At 38.7% G+C, this 22,632-nt stretch overlaps 1 protein-coding gene across 1 annotated transcript in view; it reads left to right on the top strand.

The window, feature by feature from the left end:
* Positions 1-22,632, top strand: part of ITGAV (integrin subunit alpha V) — a 105,830-nt gene that overhangs the window by 41,263 nt on the left and 41,935 nt on the right. The window contains exons 4-10 of the mRNA XM_075529823.1: positions 626-740; positions 10,906-10,967; positions 12,751-12,796; positions 16,041-16,166; positions 17,189-17,233; positions 17,961-18,004; positions 18,090-18,146. Coding sequence (XP_075385938.1) covers positions 626-740; positions 10,906-10,967; positions 12,751-12,796; positions 16,041-16,166; positions 17,189-17,233; positions 17,961-18,004; positions 18,090-18,146 — 495 coding nt within the window. The remainder of the gene's footprint in view (positions 1-625; positions 741-10,905; positions 10,968-12,750; positions 12,797-16,040; positions 16,167-17,188; positions 17,234-17,960; positions 18,005-18,089; positions 18,147-22,632) is intronic.

Below are 22,632 nucleotides of genomic sequence, written 5' to 3'. Positions count from 1 at the left end.
GCTTCAAAAAGTATTACAGAAAATCCATTGAAATACTTTCAGTAAATGAAATTGATATACTTCTGGCTAGATTACTCTTGGTAATTACCAAATTATTGATGGTTACTGAGGCATACATTACATTACTATTTGTACATAGTATTTAAAATTTTCACTCTAAATTAGAAAATTATAATAGAACTTGCACATTAAAAATGCTGCAATCCACACCGTGCATAAATATGAAAAGCTCTATAATTTATGATCATTTTCCTTTGAGAGTGAAAGTGTTATTCAATTCAAAAGTCCATTCAAGGCTGTCACTTTCATCTGAGCATGTAACTTGTGAAAATGTGCTACCTAAAATAATTACTGTACAAAATACTTTTTTAAAAATTTTATTTATTTATTTTTTTTTTCCAAAATACTTTTTAAACAAATTGTAGTTGGAATACAGATGCGGTTTTCAGAAAAACATATCTTTTTTTTTAGAAGAGGATAGTTATTTATTGAGTGCCTACTATTGAGCTAGGCTTTGCATGTCTTTTAAAAAATAATTGAATTGTATTCTGAGGTACTATAGATTTGTCTCAAATGCTCCATGTTAGAGAGCTTTTAGATCCTGAACTGTGCTCTCTGATTTCAGGCCTGTGCCCCACTGTACCACTGGAGGACGGAAATGAAACAGGAGAGAGAGCCGGTTGGAACCTGTTTTCTTCAGGATGGAGCCAAGACTGTTGAGTATGCTCCATGTAGATCAAGTAGGTGGCAGAGGTGGTGCTAACTTCTAGAAGGGGTTGGAGGGGGAAGTTTGTTAACATGTGTGTGTGCATTTTCTCTTGAGTTTTCCGTGGAATCAAAGTTTCTTTATAAAATTGGGAGTCATATAATGTTGATGAGCGTAAAATAAATATGATCGTTTTAAGGTAAATAGACTACATAGGTGTAGGAAACAGGTTTATCTTGTTTCCTTAAGAACGAACTTATTAAAGTTTTGGTTAGTAGTAATTCATGTGTATTTTAGAAAGCCGTAAGTTTAATCTCTATTCATCAAAAGATGCTCAACCCAAGTCTCCTGTTTATGGAGATGTCAGGCCCCACAACTACAGATTCTGATTCTAAGTTGGCCTAGATCAGAACTGCATTTCAGCAAATTCTGTGAGGTGGTTGTGATAGACACTAACGTGTGAGAGTGCTTTATGTATGTAACGACAAAGAGCCAGTCAGTGCTTATGGTGGAGGGCTCATGCTCTGAGCCTGATCCTTTTTACTCTTAATCAGAGTAGAATAATTCATCACCGACTCTTCCCTCATTTGATGATTCAGAAAACCACACTCTCATGTTATGTTACTTAAAATTTCCAAGATATTCCGTGTTGCAGCCAAACTCAGAACTACACCATTTTCCCCTTAGAGATGAGGAGTTTCTTGCTAGTCAGCTACTCCAGGTCATCTTCATACCAGAAATGAAAAAGCAGATTATCGAAATATATTGTGCTTGTTAGTATTTGGAGTCATTTTAACGTTATTTTTTATATTGTGGTAAATATAAATGTTGCAGAATTTTGCCACTTCAATAATCACACCTGGACTCCACTTTTGTTTCCCACTTGTCATCAAATAATAGTTAAGTAAAGAGAATCAGTAACAAAAGCACAAAATTTAAGATTCTTATAGTTAGATTCTCTCCCCCCACTCCCCGTGTTAGACAACTGGAACACCATGTCAAAGGAACTGCACAATCTACAAAATGTTCGGCAGTTGAACCTCTTAAATATCACATGAATGAAAATTATCATAAAATGCTTCTTTTCCTAACCCATCATTTTGACTCAATTTTTGTAAGTTGGAGATAACTTCAAAAGAATGGTACCGTCAGGGTTCAAGTATGTAGCAAAACCATTGGGCAGAAAGCAGCCTACACTGCACAGAGGAGACTGCGGTGATATCTACAGTGCACGATGCCCTCTCCATCACCACCTTCACAGTGTCGTTTTGTTCATGGGAATATAGCCTTTATGTGGAAAATCTAAGGACTAAATTTGTTTTCATTTTGTATTGCAAAAATATTTCAATGGTGAGACAATCATTTAAAGCTATGAAAAATGAGGGAATCCTTGTGTGCCAAAGTATTGTGATTTACCATTTATATGAGGGGTATTCCCCCCAAACTAGGATTGCTTTTCCCCCAAAGCTATATATTAAAAAAAATTTTTTTTTAACAAAACAACCTTATCACCTTCAAAGTACTCTCCATTACACTTAATACATTTGTCAAATCTGCAGTTCCATTCTTGGAAACATTTTTCAAACTCATCTGTTGGATGACTTGACAGCACCTCCCTCTTTTTTTTCTTTTTTTTTAACAGCCACAATAGTTTATTTACAATTCAACTTTTTATAAGATATTTACAAGACAACCAATTTTACACATCAGAAATGGTATCAAAAGTATGAATTACAACACAGACAACAATATGAAATGGGCAAAAAAAAACAAAGCTGAAGAGGACAGACGCAATTTCTTGTTTTAATTTATTAACACTAGCTTAAACTTGGTTAATGAAAGATAAACAGAGAATTATGTTTTAGGAGAACTGCAGGGCTTTCAGTTGAAGATTGAATTTCACAGTGTTGTATCCCATGTAGGGAAAAATAAGACTAATTTCCCCCCCACACACTGTAATTTCATTTTCGGAACTTTGCTTATCTATTCGCTAACCTTCTCAACAAACCTCAAACATAATCCAAATCAAAGGAGATATGACTGAACAGTAAAATAGGAGGTCCTCAGGGACAAGGAGAACCAAAGAAATAAAATCCATTTAAGTCTGGCCAGATAGCACCTCATGAATTCCTCTCAGCCTAGCTCAAGTTCAGGATCTAGGGAGTCCTCTGGGAATGGTATAAACATAGGTTAAATTTGCTAACCTCATATCCAAACTTAGGAATCCCACAAATGCTGAAAGTCAAGAACTGAGAGGGATCAAGAATAAAGACACTGGGTGGTCTTTTTTTCCCCTCCCCCCTCCTTTTTGGGCACATCATGAAGGAGCCTCCCATAGGTCAGAGTAGGAAAACTGTTTGCCAGGTTAAAATGAAAGAGGAACAAAGAAAGTCTGGCCTAATTTCACAAGAAATCTTCAGGTGTGAGATGAGAGCCCCTAGTGGAATAAGTCCTATTTCTCCCTACAGACTTGCTGCAGTGAAGTTCGCAGCAGGTGCCCGTGCGGAGAGCCCACTCTCCTAAGCAGATGCGAGTTACAAATGAACACAAACACACAAAAAAGGAGAAAGAAGAGCAGCAAGATCATCCAATACTACATGTGCTGCCGGAACAAGTCCTTTGAAAGTCAAACCGGGAGCACAGCTCGACATCTCTCTGGCGGACAGCTTAGCAGTGGGAGCCCCTGAGGAAGGTTTCTTCCCATTCGCTCATGCTCCACTGATGGGCCGGCCACACACCCTACATACCTTGGCTTCTCCTCTAAAAGTGCTAATGATCTGGGGACATATTCTCTTCAAGGATAAAAGCCCCTACCTTCTAGGAGATTAGACCCCTACTTGTTTTCACACCATAGTCCTGAAGACTAATGAAAGGCAATTCCTATATAGTTAAGACCAGAGGTCTTGGCTCTATATTCCTTCCAGATAGTTACAAGGATCTTAAACTGAGACCAACGTGGCCTGGGAGTGCTGTCCTGAAATTATGTCTTACTTATTTTTAAACAAAACTGGGGTGGGCAAGGGGGAGACAAATTCATAATGGTACACGTATACACGTATTTTTACAAAGTGAATGGAGAAGCTCATTAGGCACATCTGTTTGTTACAAGATGTAGACATTTGCCAGCCAAATGAAGCATATATTTCCACACCCCCCACCCTCCCTAAACCTCTACCCCACCACCAAGAGCTCAGCCAAAAGTAAAAAGCCCACAAGGAATACTTGAGAAGTGATGTGACACAAGGACATCTATACAGGTTCTGGCATGCCATCCCCAAATGCCCAGTGCTTTTGTTTATAAAGCCACACCTTGTCAGAGAGGACCCACTCTCTCAGGACCTCTTCCACAGATTTTGTTTTTTGAGGGACGAGGAAAGAAATTCAGTTACCCATTAACTAAGGAAACGTTACAGCAAACCTCCCTCCCCAGATGGCTGCATCACAGAATAGGTTCAAAAGAACGAGCGTCTTCTCACTGATGTACCGGCTCCTCTGGGCTCCGATTCTGTGAGGGTCACTTGCTTCTTCACTTCACTTGCTAGTCCTCATCTGGCTCTAAAGCCCATGGTGAGGACTTTTTGTTTTGTTTGAGGGTAAAACCCACTGATACCCAAACTACAGGGAAAGGGCATACCAGGGCGAGGAGTGTGCCAGGCAGGCACGGTTTTACACACATGTAAGGAAGAGAGCACTTGGCCACAGGCAAATGGATAGTGGCAGACTACTGCTACTTCCAAATCTGCCATCCTGTAGCTTGTGAGCTCATTTCCCTCAAAAAGGGAAAAGAAACCGAAATTAACCTCTATAATTCACAATTAGCCCAAGGAAAGAGCTTTTGTAAAATTAGAGAGATGACAACAAAACCAAAACCAAGGGAGCACGGGAAGGCATTATCAGTGAATGACGGCACACACAAGGACACAGGTCACATAAACAGGTCTCTGCCACTCTCTGAGAATGGCACGCTACAACTAGCTGAAGACAGGGCTCTTGCTGGCACAGCTATTTCCTACACGTCCGGTGAGGTGTTTGCTTCTTTTGAATCTCCAACCTGCATCGGCTACGCTCGTCCAACCAGGGCAGCTCAAAGTTCTGTGGACTTAATTTTGGTAATGGTCGTCCAAATGCTACCACAGGCAAGAAGGGAGTAATCATCAAACTTTCAACATCATCTGGCTCAGGGAAAAATGAGGTAACCTCTTCTATGTTGTCAAATTGTCCTTTCATGTCCCTCTGTATTCATGGAAACCAAAAGAAGTCTCACAGAGCAAGGTCAGGTGAGTAAGGTGCTTGGGACAAGAGAGGCATGCTGTTTTTTTGCCAAAAACTGGCTCACTGAGATGGCTGTGTGAGCAGGTGCATTGTCGTGGTGGCAAAACCAGGCCCCCGTCTGCCACAAATCAGGCCTTTTATTGTCCCATACTGTTCTGCAATCTATTCAGAACCTCTAAATAGAAAGGTTAATTAACATTCTGAGCTGGTGGAATGAACTCCAAATGTACTATCCCCCCATATTAAAAAAAACAAACGAGCATTGTCTTGATCTTTGTTTTCATTTGATGAGCTTTAGGGGGCAAGGTGACAATGGTGTCTTCCACTGGATTGATGTTTGCTTTTGGAGTTGTAAGAACAGCACCATGTCTTGTCACCAGTAATGACCATGGAAAAAAGTCTGGGTCTCTAGAGCTGTTCTTTCAAAGCACGGCATGTTTCCAGCTGATGCTTCTGCTGGTCAGTCAGAACCTGAGGCACAAATTTCACAGTGACCCTCTCATTCCCAAATCTTTCATTAAATTTTGCTTAACTGAGCTTCAAGATAGCCCATATAACTCCCCATCTCTTCAATGGTCCATTGTCGGTCTTTGAGCACAGTGCATGAATGTTGTTGACATTTTTGTCTGTTCAGAAGTTGACAGACATCCAGAATGAGGTTTGTCATCAGTCAATATTTCTTTTTTTGAAATGAAAAAACCACTTGTACACTTGAGTTTTCCCCATAGTGCTGTCCTTGTAAGCGGTGTTCAACATCACAACAATTTCTTTGGCGTTTTTCCTGAGTAGGAAACAAAATTTCACAACCGTGTGTTCTCTTATATCTACCCTCACAAAAAAATGAGGTTTGCATGAAACTGCTTTCACTAAAAAATTCACTGTGATCAGAGAGAACCTTCCCAGGTGATGCCACTGGGTGCACTAACTCGGAGCAAGTTGCTTGATGTTCACCTAGCAGGAAAAATACGTACCATGAGAACTTTGCCCAGAGGAGTTTTTTCTGATTTGCCCGGGGGATGGGAGGGTACCCCCTCGCATAATGCATAAACCACAAAACCACCTTCATTCTTATTGGATAGCCACAGAAGCTCAGATTCAGACAGTTGAAATACCATTTCCCATAGTCAGTACTAGTGAGTAGGTTGACTGAAGATCTGAATGCAGGTCTGCCCTATTCCAAAGGAACCTGTTGCCTCTTTGCTAACAGTAGAACCAGTATTCCATTTTGATTGTATGAGGGGGCTCATCTTTTGTTTTCACCAGTTTTTTCCTAAACACGTTTTTAAAGGAGTAAGGCAGTATTTACATGAAGTATATATTTGTTATATTATGGTTTCATTTATTTGGTTTTATTTTGTAAGACAGACTCAGAATAGAACAGCAAGCTATTACCTATGGGACTGTTTTATACAAATAAAGTTTTACTGGTATCCAGCGATACAAATTTATTCACATATTGTCTGTAATGGGAATATTCACCCCAAATATTGTGTGATCCCCAAAGTTTAGTTATTTACCATCTGATGTCTTCATAAAATAAGTTTGCAAATACCTAGAATCAATATTGAAACCTCAAATCGTAGAAAAGGCACACACAAAAAAACCCTCCTTAGAAACAAAGTGCTTTTGTTCCTAATAAGTCTGGCTTTTAGTATACTATAATCATTCCATCACACACACTTTTGAACTCAAACTTGGAAATAGTATGCTACCCACAAACCTAAATCGAAGTGCTCAAAAACAAAACAAAACAATAACAAACCATAAAACAAAAGCAACTCACTGCAGTTAGTTGATTTTGACTCATGGCTATCCGATAGGCCAGAGACCTACAGGACAGTTCCTGTGGGTTTCCAAGACTGCAGATCTTTATGGGCGTAGAAGCCTCAAAGTGCGCCCATGGTGCAGCTAGTGTTTTTGAACTGTTGACTGTCATTAGCAGCCAAGATGTATTCAACTACACCATCAGGGAAGCTCTTGGTTTTAGCCAATGGCCAATATCTTGGCAGCTAAATGTTGTAAGTGCTAGTTTATTCAGAAGAAGCTTGGAAGAAAGGTCTGATGAGCTACTTTGAAAAATCAGCCATTGAAAACCCAGTAGAACACAGTTCTCCTCTGACACACCTGCTGTTGCCATAGGTCAGAATTGACTTCGTGGTGACTGGTTCTTTTTTGAAACATTCCCAAATAATAGGGGGAAGCCTGCCCAGAGAGGAATTTGAAAACTTGTTCTCCCTGGTGATGCTGTTGTGTGAGTGTGGGGCTTCAAACTCTCAGTTACACATTGGGCTGCTAACTGGAGGTGAGCAGTTTGAAACCACCAGCTGCCCTGAGGGAGAAAGATGAGACTTTTTGCTCCTCAGAGAAACCCCACATAAAGGGTCTTTATCATCAGAATTGACTTGATGACAGTGAGTCTGGTTTGAGTTTTGGAATGATTGATATTAAGTGAGATACCAGTTTTGGATGTGTACACTGCTAACTTATTGATGCTTTGCTTGTCTTGATGTGGTGAGAGTAGTTTGAGTGCGTTTTGTTTTGTGTTGAGAGTATATACCATGAAACATACGCCAATTCATTTATCTCTGCATGCACAGCGTACAGTTGGTGACTGCATTCTTTGAGCTGTGCACCCCCCCCCTCTTGGTGGTTCCTCTCCCATGAACATAAACTTACTGAACTCTAAGGTTCTTTCTGATCTTCTGAGTTGTATTGTCAATTTGATCCCAGCTAGATGGTTACTAAAAGAACATAGTATTCAAGGGAGACTACTTTTTTTTACTAGTTAAGCTAAGCTATTGTTTAGTTTGAAGAAGTCATGATGGGATGATATTTGATTTAAAGTTTAAAGATTATCTCAGGGCAGTAATTTCAGGGGTTCATTTTGTCTCCATGATTCCAGAAAGAGCATGAGAATTTAAATTCTGTTCTGCATTTTCCCCAGGCGGGTTGGCTTTTAACACAACCCACATGGGTAACTCAGACAAGGAAAGTTACCGTCTGTCACCTATTTCCTTATTGCTGATTATGCTTGCTCATGGCTTTCCCTAACTACTCATATATCTGTGTCCATGCTTGGTTAGCTGGTGATTCCACTTCTACCACTCACTGCCATCGAGTCAGTGCTGACTCACAGGGACCTCCTGTGGGTTCCTGTGACTGTACCTGTTTATCGGAGTAGAAAGCCCAGTCTCTCTCCTGCAGAGCTGCTGGGGGTTTCCAACTGCTTATCATTTGGATCACAGCCCAAGGCTTATTGCTCCATCACCAGGGCTCCAGAGGTGTATTTCTGTGCCCAGTGCCTGTGGCACACATCCTACGAGCTAAATGCCCCCTTCAGCTCTGAGCTCAGACTATTTTTGTTCTCTATGCACATTTTCTGATAATGTTATTTGTGCATAGATTTGCTAAATTAGGGTTTCTACTTGGATTTTTAACCCTTTCTGTTCATTATCCAGGCAACTATAATATATTCTTGCTTGAAGATAGTGCAGCAGTGTTGCAGACAGGGCTGTGTTCACATCCACACCCTCTTAATAATTAACTTCTTAACCAATGTCAAGTTACTTAATTTCCTTAAACCACAGTTTACTCATCTGCAAAATTTGAAGAATAATAGGACCTCAGGATGGTTTCAAGATATCAAAAGATAATGCTACGTCAAATGCTGAGCCCAGTACCTGGCTCACAGTAGAAAACATTCACTACTCTCAGACTTGGAAAACGGTGAAGAAGTCAGCCGTTGTCTGGAGAAATAAGCACCCAAGCCTGTACAGAAATGTTATATCCAACATGGAATTCTTTAATTAGCATAAACACCCATGATAAGTAAATAATAAAGGGTGATCATGATTTCTAGCCAAGCAGTACAGTCTGCTAATCATAGAAGAATGTCTTTAGAAACACTGAAATCGCTCCCCAGCTGCGCCGGCAGTGAAGGAAATGCGTGGTTGACTTGAGGTCAGAGAGAGAATTCCTTCGTCTGATTCACTAGACTCTGGAAACCCCAGTCCCACATTTTCCCACTCCCTCTTGGTTAGAAAAAATTTACATTGGGGTCAGGCTACACTCATGAGGCTATTTTCTAGGGCATGTTCTAAAATTGGACATTAAGTGTGTCATCTTGGGCAGTTACCAGGTTTTACAAATGGGTTCAAATTTTTGATGGGAATATTTGACAAAAATTCTTGGAGGTTTGCCCTTCTCTTGACTGAAAATTGATACTTTTGGTTCCTGTATTTGGGTGGCAAATGCAGTTAAAAAATAGCTTGTCTTTATATTTTGTAACATTGGCGGCAAGAATTTTTTGATAGCTGAAGGACAGTGCTTTCCATTGTCCCTTGTGCCCTGAAAATACAAGAAGAGTGTTTTCTACTTGATTTTGCTTCTGTATGTACAGTAGTGCTCATGATTAAAGTAAAATTAATTGACTAATATTCAAAATCAGTTTTCCTCTGTGAGACTTAAAAAAATCATTACAAAGAAAAACCCACTGTCAAATCTATCAATTGGAAAATATTTGAAAGTGTTGCATTTAAGGATATCCATTTTAATTAGAACTCAGTGTTGAGCATATTGAAGGGGCTCTAGGGCATAACAATGACGGAAAACTTGGAGTTTTGAACCCACCAGCTGTTGCTTGAGAGACCTGAGCCTCATAGTGTTGACAAGATCGCAGCCTCGGAAACCCTGTGGGACAACTCTCTTCTGCCATCCAGGGTTATAATGAGCCAAAACGGACTAGGTGACAATCAACAACCACACATGTTGAGAGGATAATTTCATAATTTGGTGTTTGCTAAACACTCAATTCTGGTTTTAACCATTTCCTGAGATTCTGAACTATTTGTTTTACATCATTTTTCTGTTTGGGTGTAATGTTTTTAAATGTTATAATGTATTTAGAAATATGTATTTATTAGGAATGCATGTAATTTCCTGAGGTCATAAGTACGATGCTTATTAGGAAATAGAGAAATTTCTGATAGGTTTGATTTTACAGATTGTAATTCATTTGTGTTTTGTAAAACCTGTGTAGTGAGTCCCAACAGTAAATGGAATAAAGTGGGAAATAGTTTATTTTATGTAGCCAAAAAAACTCCTCCCAAAAACACTGTCATCAAGTTGATTCAACCATATAATGACCCTACAGGACATTGTAGAACTGCTCCTGAGGGTTTCCAACACCACATGGCTTGACGGGAGTACATAGCCTGTCTTTGTCTTTGAGATTGGCTGGTGGGTTTGAACTGCTGACCTTGTAGTTAGCAATCCAGTGCTTACCGCACAACAACTCCAGTGATAACTGTTGAATTTTTATATTGGTGATAAGTAAGAAGTGGTTTCAACAAGTTTAAATTCCATTTTTCCACCAATTTTGAAGCTTCCTTTTGCCATATTGACATAGGAGGCCCTGGGTAGCTCAAGCAGTTCCATGGTCATCCGCTAACCGAAAAGGTGGTGCTTCTCATTCACCCAGTAGTGCAGCCAAAGAAAGGCCTGACGATCTGCTTCCTTAGAATTCCAGCCATGGAAACCCAGTATGGTGCAGTTCTCCTGTGACACGTGTCGGGGGTATGAAAAGGAATCGACTGGATGGCACTGGTTTTGTTTGTGAGTTTGCATTATGTTTCTATAGATGATGCAATCTTGCTATTGGCTGTGGTTAAAAATAATACTTGAAACTGGACTTCTTACATGATCTTTAGTTCTATGGTTCTGATCTCAGTACTTTAATTTCTTTGTGCCGACGAACATGTATAGTAACTTTCTTAGAGTATGGTAATAACTAGATAAGTCCCTGGATGAATAATAGTCCCAGGAATTAGTATGCTATCTTTAGACTGTAGTATAGCAGATTTTTCTCATGTTTTATTTTGTGTTGTTTGTTTTGGGGTTTGTGTATATTTCCAATCTTTTTATTTTAGAAAATATTGATGCTGATGGACAGGGATTTTGTCAAGGAGGATTCAGCATTGATTTTACTAAAGTAAGTTCTTACTTGAGACGAAATGAGATTCAGACCTACCTGTTGTCCAGACCGAGGATAAAAATGTACAGTCTCAGTGAATGATTGGTAACTATTAATTTGTAGGTTATTCATTTTTTAAAAAATTTGAATTGAAATGATTATCTCACAAAAACCTATCCCTGAAAGCTCTATTACTAAATTAGATTTTGTTACAGAAATCTGAGAAGTCTGCATTTTATCCATCTCTTACGGTCCTGCAGCACTAGGTGCAAGGGCTCAGTGTATTTTGTACTATAATAATGCACTTTTCAGAATTGATAGCCTTTATCTATTTTTCTAAAATGAAAATTCCATTTATCATTTATTTCTAGGGCACATTTCTTAAGTATCTTTCTTTACAAAATTTTTATATGTGGAGTATATGAACATATTGAATAATTACTGTCAAATTGTGATTACTACTTCCTCCTAGAAAAGTCTCAAGAGTACGTCAATTGGTTAATAAATAAATAGTGCCCTTTAGGATATGGCTTTCTTAGAAGATCTCAGCAAAGAGGAGTGTCTTAATTTTTGAAACAAACAAATATAGAAAAACTAATGAAGCATTTTCTTACCTTTTAAAAAAAGTTCAAATTTAATTTTTACATTAATTTTTTCCTAGATTATATCTTGATAATTGTAGTAAACCCTAGGACTGGGACAATGGTCTTTAATTCATTTTTATATTGTTTTCATAAGTCTTAAAATGACAGAAGTCAGTGAGATAAAGTATATTGATAAACATTAGATTATTAATTACATGCTATATTTTGAAATAGGTATATATTTTAGGACATGTTCTGGTTTTCGTACCCAATCCTGTGCACTATAAGCTCAGAACTATTTTCATGCTAAAGTCATTGCTAAATTAAATCTTAGCATCCTTAAACCCATTCCTGATGAATAAAAGAAAAATATATATGTATCATTTAATGATATCTTTAAAGTATCATTAAGCTAACTTAGAAGTATCTTTTATATAGTAAGAGGCAAGAATTTGTCTTTTGAAAGCTTGAAAACTATATACTCAGAAGGGAAAAATAATTTTCTTTCAACAGTAAGATGCGGTAAAGATAATATGCTTAAATATTTTTTAAGTGTTATGATAATTAATTAATAATATATCAAACAAGAAATATAAAGTAAAATTTCCACTCTAAAGAACTGTTATACTGAATATTTCTCAACATTTTTATTAACATATAGTTCATATATCCTACAATTCAATAGTTGAGCCAATTTAAATATTTTATATTAATTTGTTGAAGATATAAGGAATGCTAGTCAAGTGTAATTTGTTTAAACAATACACCCTCAACACTCACCCTCTAATTTCACTCATCTCTAGATCTGTCAGACACAGATGTTGCTTTAACAGAGGAGAAAATCCCTTTGAACATTTGCCTAGATGGTCATAAGCCTAATGTGACAACACTAAGCGGTGATTTTTTTTTCTTGTTGTAATTCAATAGACTTGGTAATAGTACTTCATACCAAGCTCGTGAAGCGTCTAAGACCCACAGAGCCTGTGTATGAGGGAATTTCAAAGAATTAGTGGATAATTTTACTGTATTCTAATTCCATTTTTCCCTACTAACCATTTTGAAGACCACATATATCTGTGTGTTTATATTATCTTGTTTTAATATAAAATTACTGTCATAACTTTTAAGAAGTATTGTGTTTTAGGACAGGTAAAATGGAAGCCACTGAAACTCACTGTTTTTAAGAATGCATCTTCTTGTTTTTTGACTCAATCTAGGCTGACAGAGTACTTCTTGGAGGTCCTGGTAGCTTTTATTGGCAAGGTAAGTTCATCTTTGTAAAACTACTCCGTAACTGTGTGTCTCTGATTTTGATTTACCAGGTGCCTGTGAGATTTTCCAATTAAAGAAAAGAAATAGAAAGTGCAATTGCATACAACCTACAGTTATGACCTAACACCCATAAAACCTATTATTGTAATTAAAATTTTGAGGACCACATAATGAATGGATCATGATAAACAGCTACTTTGTGGTGCATTATACAATTATTAGTTATTATTCATGTGTTACTGTGTTAAGGATGGGTTAGTGTATGTGGGAGGGGTTTCATGTTGTTATGGTTAGAAAGATACATGGCTAACTGATGATAGATACCTAACTCTGACTTAAATAAAAATTCGAGTTAAAGACAGACTTAAGAATGGAAGTCATTCATTTTCCTGAAACTGCCTGTGTATAAACATTAAATGAGTATAACATCTTGTGTGTGCATGTTACTAATTTGTACTAAAATAAAGTGACTTTTTAAAGTACGTTGCTGAAGTTGTTGAAAATAGCCTCTTTTTGTTTGTGATCTCTGGCTTCCTCACAGCTTTCTTCTCCAGCTCGGGGTTGTAGAGGCCAGGCTGCAGGTACTGGCACGTGTGTAGAGCTTAAGGTAGTCCCATTGTGGCATCCTGAAAGCGCATCATTTTAACGGTATTTTGAAGTTAGTCTTCTGATTATTTAAATGGTTGTTTTCTCACTAGTCTCTGACACCAAGGATGATTTCCTTAAATGTTTGGGACTATCTAAAGGATTTTGTGTAGTGTATTAAAAATTAAATTTGCATTAACATGATGAAATACTTCAGTAATTTTGGGGTGCTTAATTATTATCATTTAAGCACATGTATGACGTCATTATTTACTGACAAGGCAAATAGTTAACCACAGCTCTCTGATTTGCTCATCTGTTTGCCATTTACAATTAAAGATACACACTTTTTACTCAGTTAATCTTTTGACACTTATTTTATGCCCAGAATTGTTGCTTACAAGGTCAGAACTCTGTTTATTAGCTTTATGGTATTCCAGCATTGTCAGCATTTGGAAGATCAGAAAACCTCCCAACTTTATTGACTTGCTAATATTTTATGATTCTGAATTTTACTTCAGTATTCTGCAGTATGTTTTCCGCTTGCATTTTCGGTAGAAAAACTGCTTGCATTTGCTGTACAGAAAGAGAGGCTACAAACAGATTTGCTGATGGCAAGTGGGATGAAAGGCAATTGAGAGAATGGAAGGTGGTAATAGGTGAAAAGTTGAAAGAGAAAGGCAAAGCCAGAAGTGAAGAAGAGAGACAAATCCGGCAAAGTCAGCAGCCTGCTCACTTTATGAGGCATGCTAACTAAAACTGAACAGTTTGGAGTTTCTATGAATTGTACAGGTATTGGGTAATGAAATGATTTAGCCATTCTAAAATATATGAGTAAAGAGGGAATCAGCACAGTTTCTAATGCAATAGGGACTGTTTCTTCTGAACTGCTGGATGTGTCCTTGAGTGTGGGGGAAGGGAAGTGTCCGATCTGCATTCCTGGGAACCAAGACCCGGAGGGAAGATTTTTAAGCAGGATGGCGGTTGCTTCACGCTGTCTTTTTAAGAAACACAGCTGTGAGCATTTGTTTCAGTGGTTTGTTCTTTTAGATACCTCGAGTATCACATAAAGTCTGCATGTACCCAAGTGGTCTGTGCTGTGCGCCTGGCACAGTGGCTGCAACAGTGGGCTGGATGATAACAGCAGTTGTGAGGGTGACGCAGAACCTGGCAGTGTGCTGTTCTGTTGTACGGCGCAGGGTCGGGACTGAGGGCACCCAACAATGATGAAGGACAACATGTAACTAACTAAAGGACTCAGTGACCGGGCAGATAATATTTTGTTTTGATAGGATTAAAATCAGGAGGTTTCAACCCAAATATATTAGAATGAATTTGTTTCATAGCTCTCAGCATTGTCCTTGGAAGAACCAAGAAATGATATGGTTTTCCTTTCACAAAGAGCTGATGAATTTTTCTATGTTTTTTGATTCAAGAACTCTTATTACCTGGCTTCCTATGGTGTCTTAAGTATTGTTTGGGCAGAGAGGATAGAGTCCATAAACCAGCCAGTCTGTGTTTCTGGCCTGTAGACTCAACCTTTGGGACTGGCCAAATTATAACAGAACCGAAAACTTCAGCTATTATGAATTTCTTTCAAAAACAGCAGAAATAGATTCTTTTTACCACTTTATGGAGATGCCATGTGATAACCAACCTTAGGATTAGATAAAGTCAGTTTGATTGTTTAATCATCTAATTTTTTTTCTCTACCTACTAACTTAGGTTTCAAAGAAAGGGCATTTGCTTCTGCGGGTTGCTTCATTAAGATGTCCCAGTAACTAGTTTAGGGAAATCCATCGGTAATTTGCATTATAGACAGCACAATAGTTTATTGTTTCAGCAGAATGTTCATATTTTAAGACATTGGTTGAATACTGCCCTGGATTTAATCATTTTACTTATATGACAGTGGATTTTTTAAAGATCACTTTCTTGGGGCTTTAACGGCGCTTATAACAATACATCCATTGTGTCAGGCATATTTGTACATATGTTGCCATCGTCATTTTCTAAACCTTTACTTTCTCATTGAGGCCTGGTATCAGCTCCTCTCTTTTCTTTCCCTCCTCACCAACTACCCCCTCCCACCCCCCGTGACCCCTTGATAAATTAAAAATGATTTTGTTTTCATACCTTATACCAACCGCTGTCTCCCTTCACCCGCATTTCTGTTGTTTGTCCTCCTGGGCTGTGTGTGGATGGGGTGGGTGAGGGGGGTGTTATTCATCAATCATTGCAATCAGTTCTTCCTTCCTCCCCTCCTCCCCCCACTTTCCCACTCCCCTCCCGGTATCGCTACCCCCATTTCTGTACCTGAGAGGTTTATCTGACCTGTATTCCATGTTACAGTTGATTTTTACCAAATGAAAACACCTCATTTAATTCTCAAATATCTGCTTATTGGCAGAGACCGGTTTTAAATACGCTTTGAGTAAAAGTAATTGTGAGTAAACAACAGCAATAATATTATAGATTTAGTATTAAAAAGGATAATTATTTGAAGTTAATAATTAGAAATACTGATATATAATGCTTGTATTTCTTTCCATGTAGGTGTCTTTCATTATCTGCATAATAAAGTTTCCATTAGAAGGTTATTTACCTGTATCTATAATATTATCTTGTAGCTACATTTTTTTTTCTTCAGGTCAGCTCATTTCAGATCAAGTCGCAGAAATTGTATCCAAATACGACCCCAAAGTTTATAGCATCAATTACAATAACCAGTTGGCAACTCGGTCGGCACAAGCCATTTTTGATGACAGTTATTTGGGTAAGAAAAAATCAAAATACTGGCTTTTTATAAATTTGTATTGAAGGCGTCCTTTGCTTGTAGAAAAACCTTCTATATCTAAAATAGTAGGATTTTAAAAGATAAAATGAACATGCAATTGTAATTCGAGAGCTTACATTTTAGTAGTTTAAATGTATAAAGGTGATTTAAAAATGATAATAGCAACTAAAGTCTAAAATATAATTATAGTGATTAAGAATTTATCTGTATTAACTCATCTATAATTGTATTATACAGATAAATTATATCTATTATACAGATAAAATAATTATAATAATCTGCATTAACTCATAGATATAATTAACTCATATATAATCATCATAGCAAGTCTGTGAGTCTATACTCTTGTTATTCTTATATTGCAGATGAGGAAACCAAAGCACAGAATGACAAAATAACTTGTCCAATGTCACTCATTCTTAACCTGTTGGACTTTTGCTATTAAAACCAAGGAAACCTGGCTCTCCGGAACTTTTTTCTGCTATGTTAAAATAATAGTTTTGGTCTTTAGCACCTATTATCTACTTCAGTCTCTTTAAATTTCACTTTTATTGATTAAAGCAAGCCGCACGTTGCAGAAAGAGTACTTTGCTGATCACGACAACCTGTTATTTGTGGGTTGCTTCTCTCTGGTGAATGACCACTTTACTGTCTGTAAGTTTGGGAGAGAGATGAGGTGTTCTACTCCCATGAGGAGTTGCAGTCTCGGAAACTCATGGGGGTCAGTTCTACCCTGTCTTACTGTATCGCTATGAGTCTGCATCAATTCGAGGGAGTTGATGGAGTTTCAGGTTTTTGTAAAGTTACTAAAACATCCTTGTTTCTTTTAGTTAGATAGCCTTCTAGAATATTTGAGCCAATTATTTTCTCTAAGATAAAAATGTTACACAATGAGAATAATTGCTTGCAATTATTTTCAAGGAAAGTTGGCCCCAGCAAGCATGCTGAAGATTATTAACTGCCCTGTCTTGATGGTGCTATGCTTTTCCTTGCCTGCTTAGGTTACTCAGTGGCTGTTGGCGATTTCAATGGTGATGGCATAGACGGTATGAATCTTTTGAATAATATTAAATCTCTCTAAAAAGTTTTAAGTTAAGCATTTGAAACATGTTATATTTCAGCAATTAGGTAGTTTTGAAATCACTCTTCCAAAGGAGACCATAGTGCCTTGACAAGAGTTTGAGCTCAGTTGATGCCGATCTCGCTCTAGTGGCCTTTGAAACAGAGGCTGCTGTCAACCTCAGACTCTCTTCTCCCTCTACCTTCCAGCCTCAGCACTGGCAGATGACGCCTCTTGGAGAGGTTTCATATGTTCTTTTTTTAGCATAATTTGTTCTTTCTGCCTCCAGGGGCAGGATTCTGCTCCAATCCCCTCAGGCTCTCAGGCTTCTTTCCAAGGACCACATTCTGCATCCTAGCCCCCATCCTCCCTCTTCAGTTGGCTCTATTTTATTTTCAAATACTGTAAATACATCTTTTCTTCATCCTTAGACCACTGTATCTTATCTAGTCTTTCTGTTAACAGAATTACAAATACCTTGAGGGTAAGCATGTATTTATTTGAGAGTCCTCAGTAATTGTCTTTTTCCTTTTGCTAAAGATTTGATCTTGTGGTTCCAAAATGTTGGGATCTTTTTTAGTGGATCACCATTAAAAAAAATAACTTGTTTATTTTCTACTGAAAAAATAAAACAAAGGCCTTCTGACACATTCCCTTCCTCCTGCAATTAAAATAAAAAGCTAAGGGTTTGTCTTTTCTTTTTTTCTCTCCAGACTTTGTTTCAGGGGTCCCACGCGCAGCTCGGACTCTGGGAATGGTAGGTCAGTTCAACCGGGTTTTATAACTTGCCGGAGTAATTTATGTTTTACTATTTTCATATGCTTTTTGTTTTTCCTGTATAGGTTTGCATATATGATGGGAAAAACATGTCTTCCTTACACAATTTTACTGGTGAGCAGGTATGTTTTCAAAATACTTTGAAACATTGATTGTAAAAGTGGGAGAAAATTAAGAACATTATGAAAGTTAATTTATAATTCCATCAGAGCTAATCAATAATTTTGGTGTAAGAGGCTGTCAAAATGTGTTGTTATGGACCATAGAAACCTTTATTAAAAATATCAGTCCGTGAAGCTATTATTTCTTAACCTATCCTTCATCTAAGACTATGCATTTCTTTTCTTTTTTTATTTATAAGCCATTTTATCGGGGTCTCTCATAGCTCTTATAACAATCCATACATCAATTGTATCAAGCACATTTATACATAGGTTGCCATCATCATTTCCAAAACATTTTCTTTCTGCTTGAGCCGTTGGTATTTAGCTCCTCTATTTCCCCTTGCTCCCCCAACCTCCCACCTTCATGGACCCCTGAAATTATAAATTACGATTATTTTCATATCTTACACCCTCTACTGTCTCCCTTTGCCCAAGTTTCTGTTCATCCCCCTGAGTGGGTAGGTTATACCTCAATAATTGTAGTCAGTTCCCCGTTTCTCCTCATTTTCCACTCCCTTTCCCCTATCCTCATGGAATCTCTACTTCCACTACTGTGCCTGAGGGGTCTATCTATCCTGGGATTCCGTGTGTTGTGAGCTCTTATCTGTAATAGTGTACGTGCTCCGGTCTAGTCGGATTTGTAAGGTAGAACCATGGTCATGATAGTGGGGGGAGGGAGCATTAGAGAGCTAGAGGGATGCTGTGTGTTCCCTGGGTGCTGTGCTGCACCCTGGCTGACTTGTTCTTCCCTTGTGACCCTTCTGTGAGGGAATGTCCAATTGTAGGTGTATACATTTCTAAAGGTGCTGTTTCTATTTCTGTTAACCTTTCCTGAAGAACTGAGCACTGTAAAAACAAGTTTTGATATCTTTGAGGAACTCAAATCATGTTCCTTTGAAATGTTCTCTGGAATCTGGGAGCGAAAAGATGTCTGAAGGTACAGGTTGATGGCTGTAGAGGGAAAGGGGTATCATTATTCACTGAACTTCTAATACAGATCTTTCTACTGTTGAAAAATGAGCCCGTGTGGTGTCATGATGGAAAATAACTCTTCGGTACAATTTTAGGGGCTTTTTTCATCAGTGCAATTTTCGGTTACCTTAAAACTTCATCACTATAAGCTCCTGTGAATGCAGAGTATGCCGTTGGAAGTCCCAAAACAAAACCCGAGCAACATCTCTGACTTGAATTGAACTCTAATGAGGTTCCTTTGAAGGAACCCTAATGAGACTAAACCAAGTGTGATGTCGGAATCCGTGTAGTAGTGTCTTCTATTTCACTTCTCTGAGTTCTATCCATGCAATGGCTACCAAGGACTCACAGATAAAATTCAGGATTGAAGAGTTTATTGAAGAAGTTAATAGCTGTAATGCCAGTGAGAAATGATCAGGGTTGAGTTTTCATCAGAACATGCTACAGAGTTCTTGGGGTTTTTTTTCAGTCTGCTAATAAGTGCCCAAGGGGCATACCACTTCACTACAAGTCTCAACCCTAAGGCATTGAACTCAAGTTCCATGGGTCAAGTCCAGCTTCCTCAGTTAGCTACCTAGAGCAGTGGTTCTCAACCTGTGGGTCACAATCCCTTTGCGGGTCAAACAACCCTTTCACAGGGGTCGCCCGGTTCATTACAGTAGCAAAATTATAGTTATGAAGTAGTTATGGTTGAGGTCACCACAACATGAGGAACTGTATTAAAAGGTCATAGCATTAGGAAGGTTGAGACCACTGACTTAGAAGCACCCCATGCTACAAGCCAGCTTCCTGCCCCAAAGCACCCAGCTGGACTTGCTCCTGGGTTAGGAGTTCCACTACTCTCTGCTGCTCCTCCTCTGATGGTATAACTGTATTCTGGATCTCGAAAGTTCCCTGAGCAGGGATCTCCAGCCTAGACTTGTTCCACTCCTGGCTCTTGCTGGTAATGAGATCCCTCCTGCTTCTTGGAGCTCATTTTATTACACAGTGGGATGACATTCCGAGGAATCCTGTTTGCAGATACTCACAGGTGAATTCTATCAGAATCTCCCCCACCTTCTTACCATATCCATGCAACTCCTGTGACGGCAGTTAGAGACTGGCTAGAAGAGCTACATTAGATATCTCACTGCCCTGCCGTCCACTGGCTGCAGACACATACATAGACACATTTTATTTGAGTGTTGGAGTAAACCTGTGTATGTATGAGCTGAAATTCTAGTATAGCGATACTTTTTGGCTTACCTTTGTTTTTCGTGTGTGTGTTTTAAAAAATCGTTTTTACAGTGTTTTAGATTTTTTACGTGGCTTTTTAAATTAACATTTTATCATTGGCATTTCCTTATTAAAATTTTCTTAGAAGCATCATAATGGTTTAATGATCTTGTAATATTCACTTATGAATATAAGACAGGTTTTAAATATTCCTTATTTTGTTGAAATCAGAGTAATTTGTTTAAACAAAGCCAGTAGATTCCCACTTGTGCCTGAGATTCCTTTGCTCTTTGTTTGGTTTGGGTATTTTCAAGGAAATACAAAATCAGATGTTGTGCACTAAAACTTTTTCTTTGATGATGAAGTTACCCATTGGGTAGCTAACTTCAAGGTCAGCAGTTTGAAACTGCTAGCAAGCTCCATGTGAGAAAGAGAGAGCTTTCTACTCCTATAAGGAGTTACATCTCAGAAACTCATAGCGGTAGTTCTACCCTGTCTGAAAGAGTCACTGTGGCAGAGTGGGGACCCAAAGCCCATCTGTAGGCAACTGGGCATCCCCTTACAGAAGAGTCGCGGGGGGAGATGAGCTAGTCAGGGTGCAGAGTAGTAACAATGAAACATACAACTTTCCTCTAGTTCTTAAATGCTTCCTCCATCCACTATCATGATCACAATTCTACCTTACAAATCTGACTAGACAAGAGGATGTATACTGGTACAGATAGGAACTGGAAACACAGGTAATCCAGGATGGATGATCCCTTTAGGACCAGTGGTGAGAGTGGCGATACCAGGAGGGTGGAGGGGTAGGAAGGAGGAACTGATTGCAAGGATCTACCTCCCTGGGGGATGGACAACAGAAAGGTGGGTGAAGGGAGATGTTGGACAGTGTAAGACATGACAAAATAATAATAATTTATAAATTATCAAGGGTTTATGAGAGAGTGGGGAGCAGGAGGGGGGAGGGAAAGGAGGAGCTAATACCAAGGGCTCAAGTAGAAAGCAAATGTTTTAAGAAATGATGAGTGCAACAAATGTACAAATGTGCTTGACATGATGGATGTATGGACTGTGATAAGATTTGGATGAGCCCCCAATAAAATGATTTTTTTCCAAAAAAGAAGAAATAAGTCACGATGAGTCAGAATGGACTTGATGGCAGTGAGTTTATGTGTTTTGTTAATTTCAGTAGCTGTGTAATAAAGAATGGCACAGCGGCACAGGGCATCCAGGGTGGACGGTGCCTTCAGGACCAGGGCTGTGAGGGGCGAGGCTGGGAGAGTGCAAGGGGAGTGGGTTGGAAAGAGGGAACTGATTACAAGGATCCACATGTGACCTCCTCCCTGGGAGAGGGACAGCAGAGAAGGGGGGAAGGGAGACTCCGGATAGAGCAAGATATGACAAAATAACAATGTATAAATTACCAAGGGCACATGAGAAAGGGGGGAGCAGGGAGGGAGGGGAAAAAAAAGAGGACCTGATGCAAAGGGCTTAAGTGGAGAGCAAATGCTTTGAGAGTGATTAGGGCAAAGAATGTATGGATGTGCTTTATATAATTGATGTATGTATATGTATGGACTGTGATAAGAGTTGTATGAGCCCCTAATAAAATGTTTTTTAAAAAAAGAATGGCACAGCTGTACGTATTGCAGGGATTACAACGAACTTTATGTATATGACCTACATGAAATATCACATTCTCCTGTTAAAATGTACTAGGCATTCTCTGTAAGTATAGGCATTTCATAAAATTTTGTATTGTGTGTGCCATAGAATTAAGTGAGGAATTAGTAATGATAATGTAGAAAAATAAACCAAGGTTGTAGATTGATAAGGTTTTAGGAGAGGATTGCCAGCATGGGGAACTAGATGGATGGGGCCCCAGGGGCCCTTCCCACTTTGATCAGTCAGGTAGATAGACAGCATGGAATGGCCTGCGCGTGGCCAGGCAAGTTATGGCTGCCATTATGATGGTGATTCTTTTATGCCATTGAGACTTTTTCACCTCTGACAACTTCTGTCTGGTGACTACATGCAAGTCTCTGGGTCATTTGTAAACTTTTCTGGCTTTCTTTAGCCATTTTGTGGTGGAAAGGGCTTTGCCTTAGGACATAAGGGCTCCCTGTATCAATTTGTCAGTGCAATTTGTCAAGATATTTGCCACTATAGATCAGGTTCCTTTTTTATAGAAATAGGGTTAATGTTTAACCTTCTCATGACGAGGTTGTGAGGATCAGATGAAAGCACTTCCTCTAGG

Source organism: Tenrec ecaudatus, chromosome 13, assembly GCF_050624435.1.
Source record: "Tenrec ecaudatus isolate mTenEca1 chromosome 13, mTenEca1.hap1, whole genome shotgun sequence".
Taxonomy (NCBI): Eukaryota; Metazoa; Chordata; class Mammalia; order Afrosoricida; family Tenrecidae; genus Tenrec; species Tenrec ecaudatus.
The sequence above is the reverse complement of the archived record's forward strand: the minus strand, read 5'-3'. Positions and strand labels throughout refer to the sequence as shown.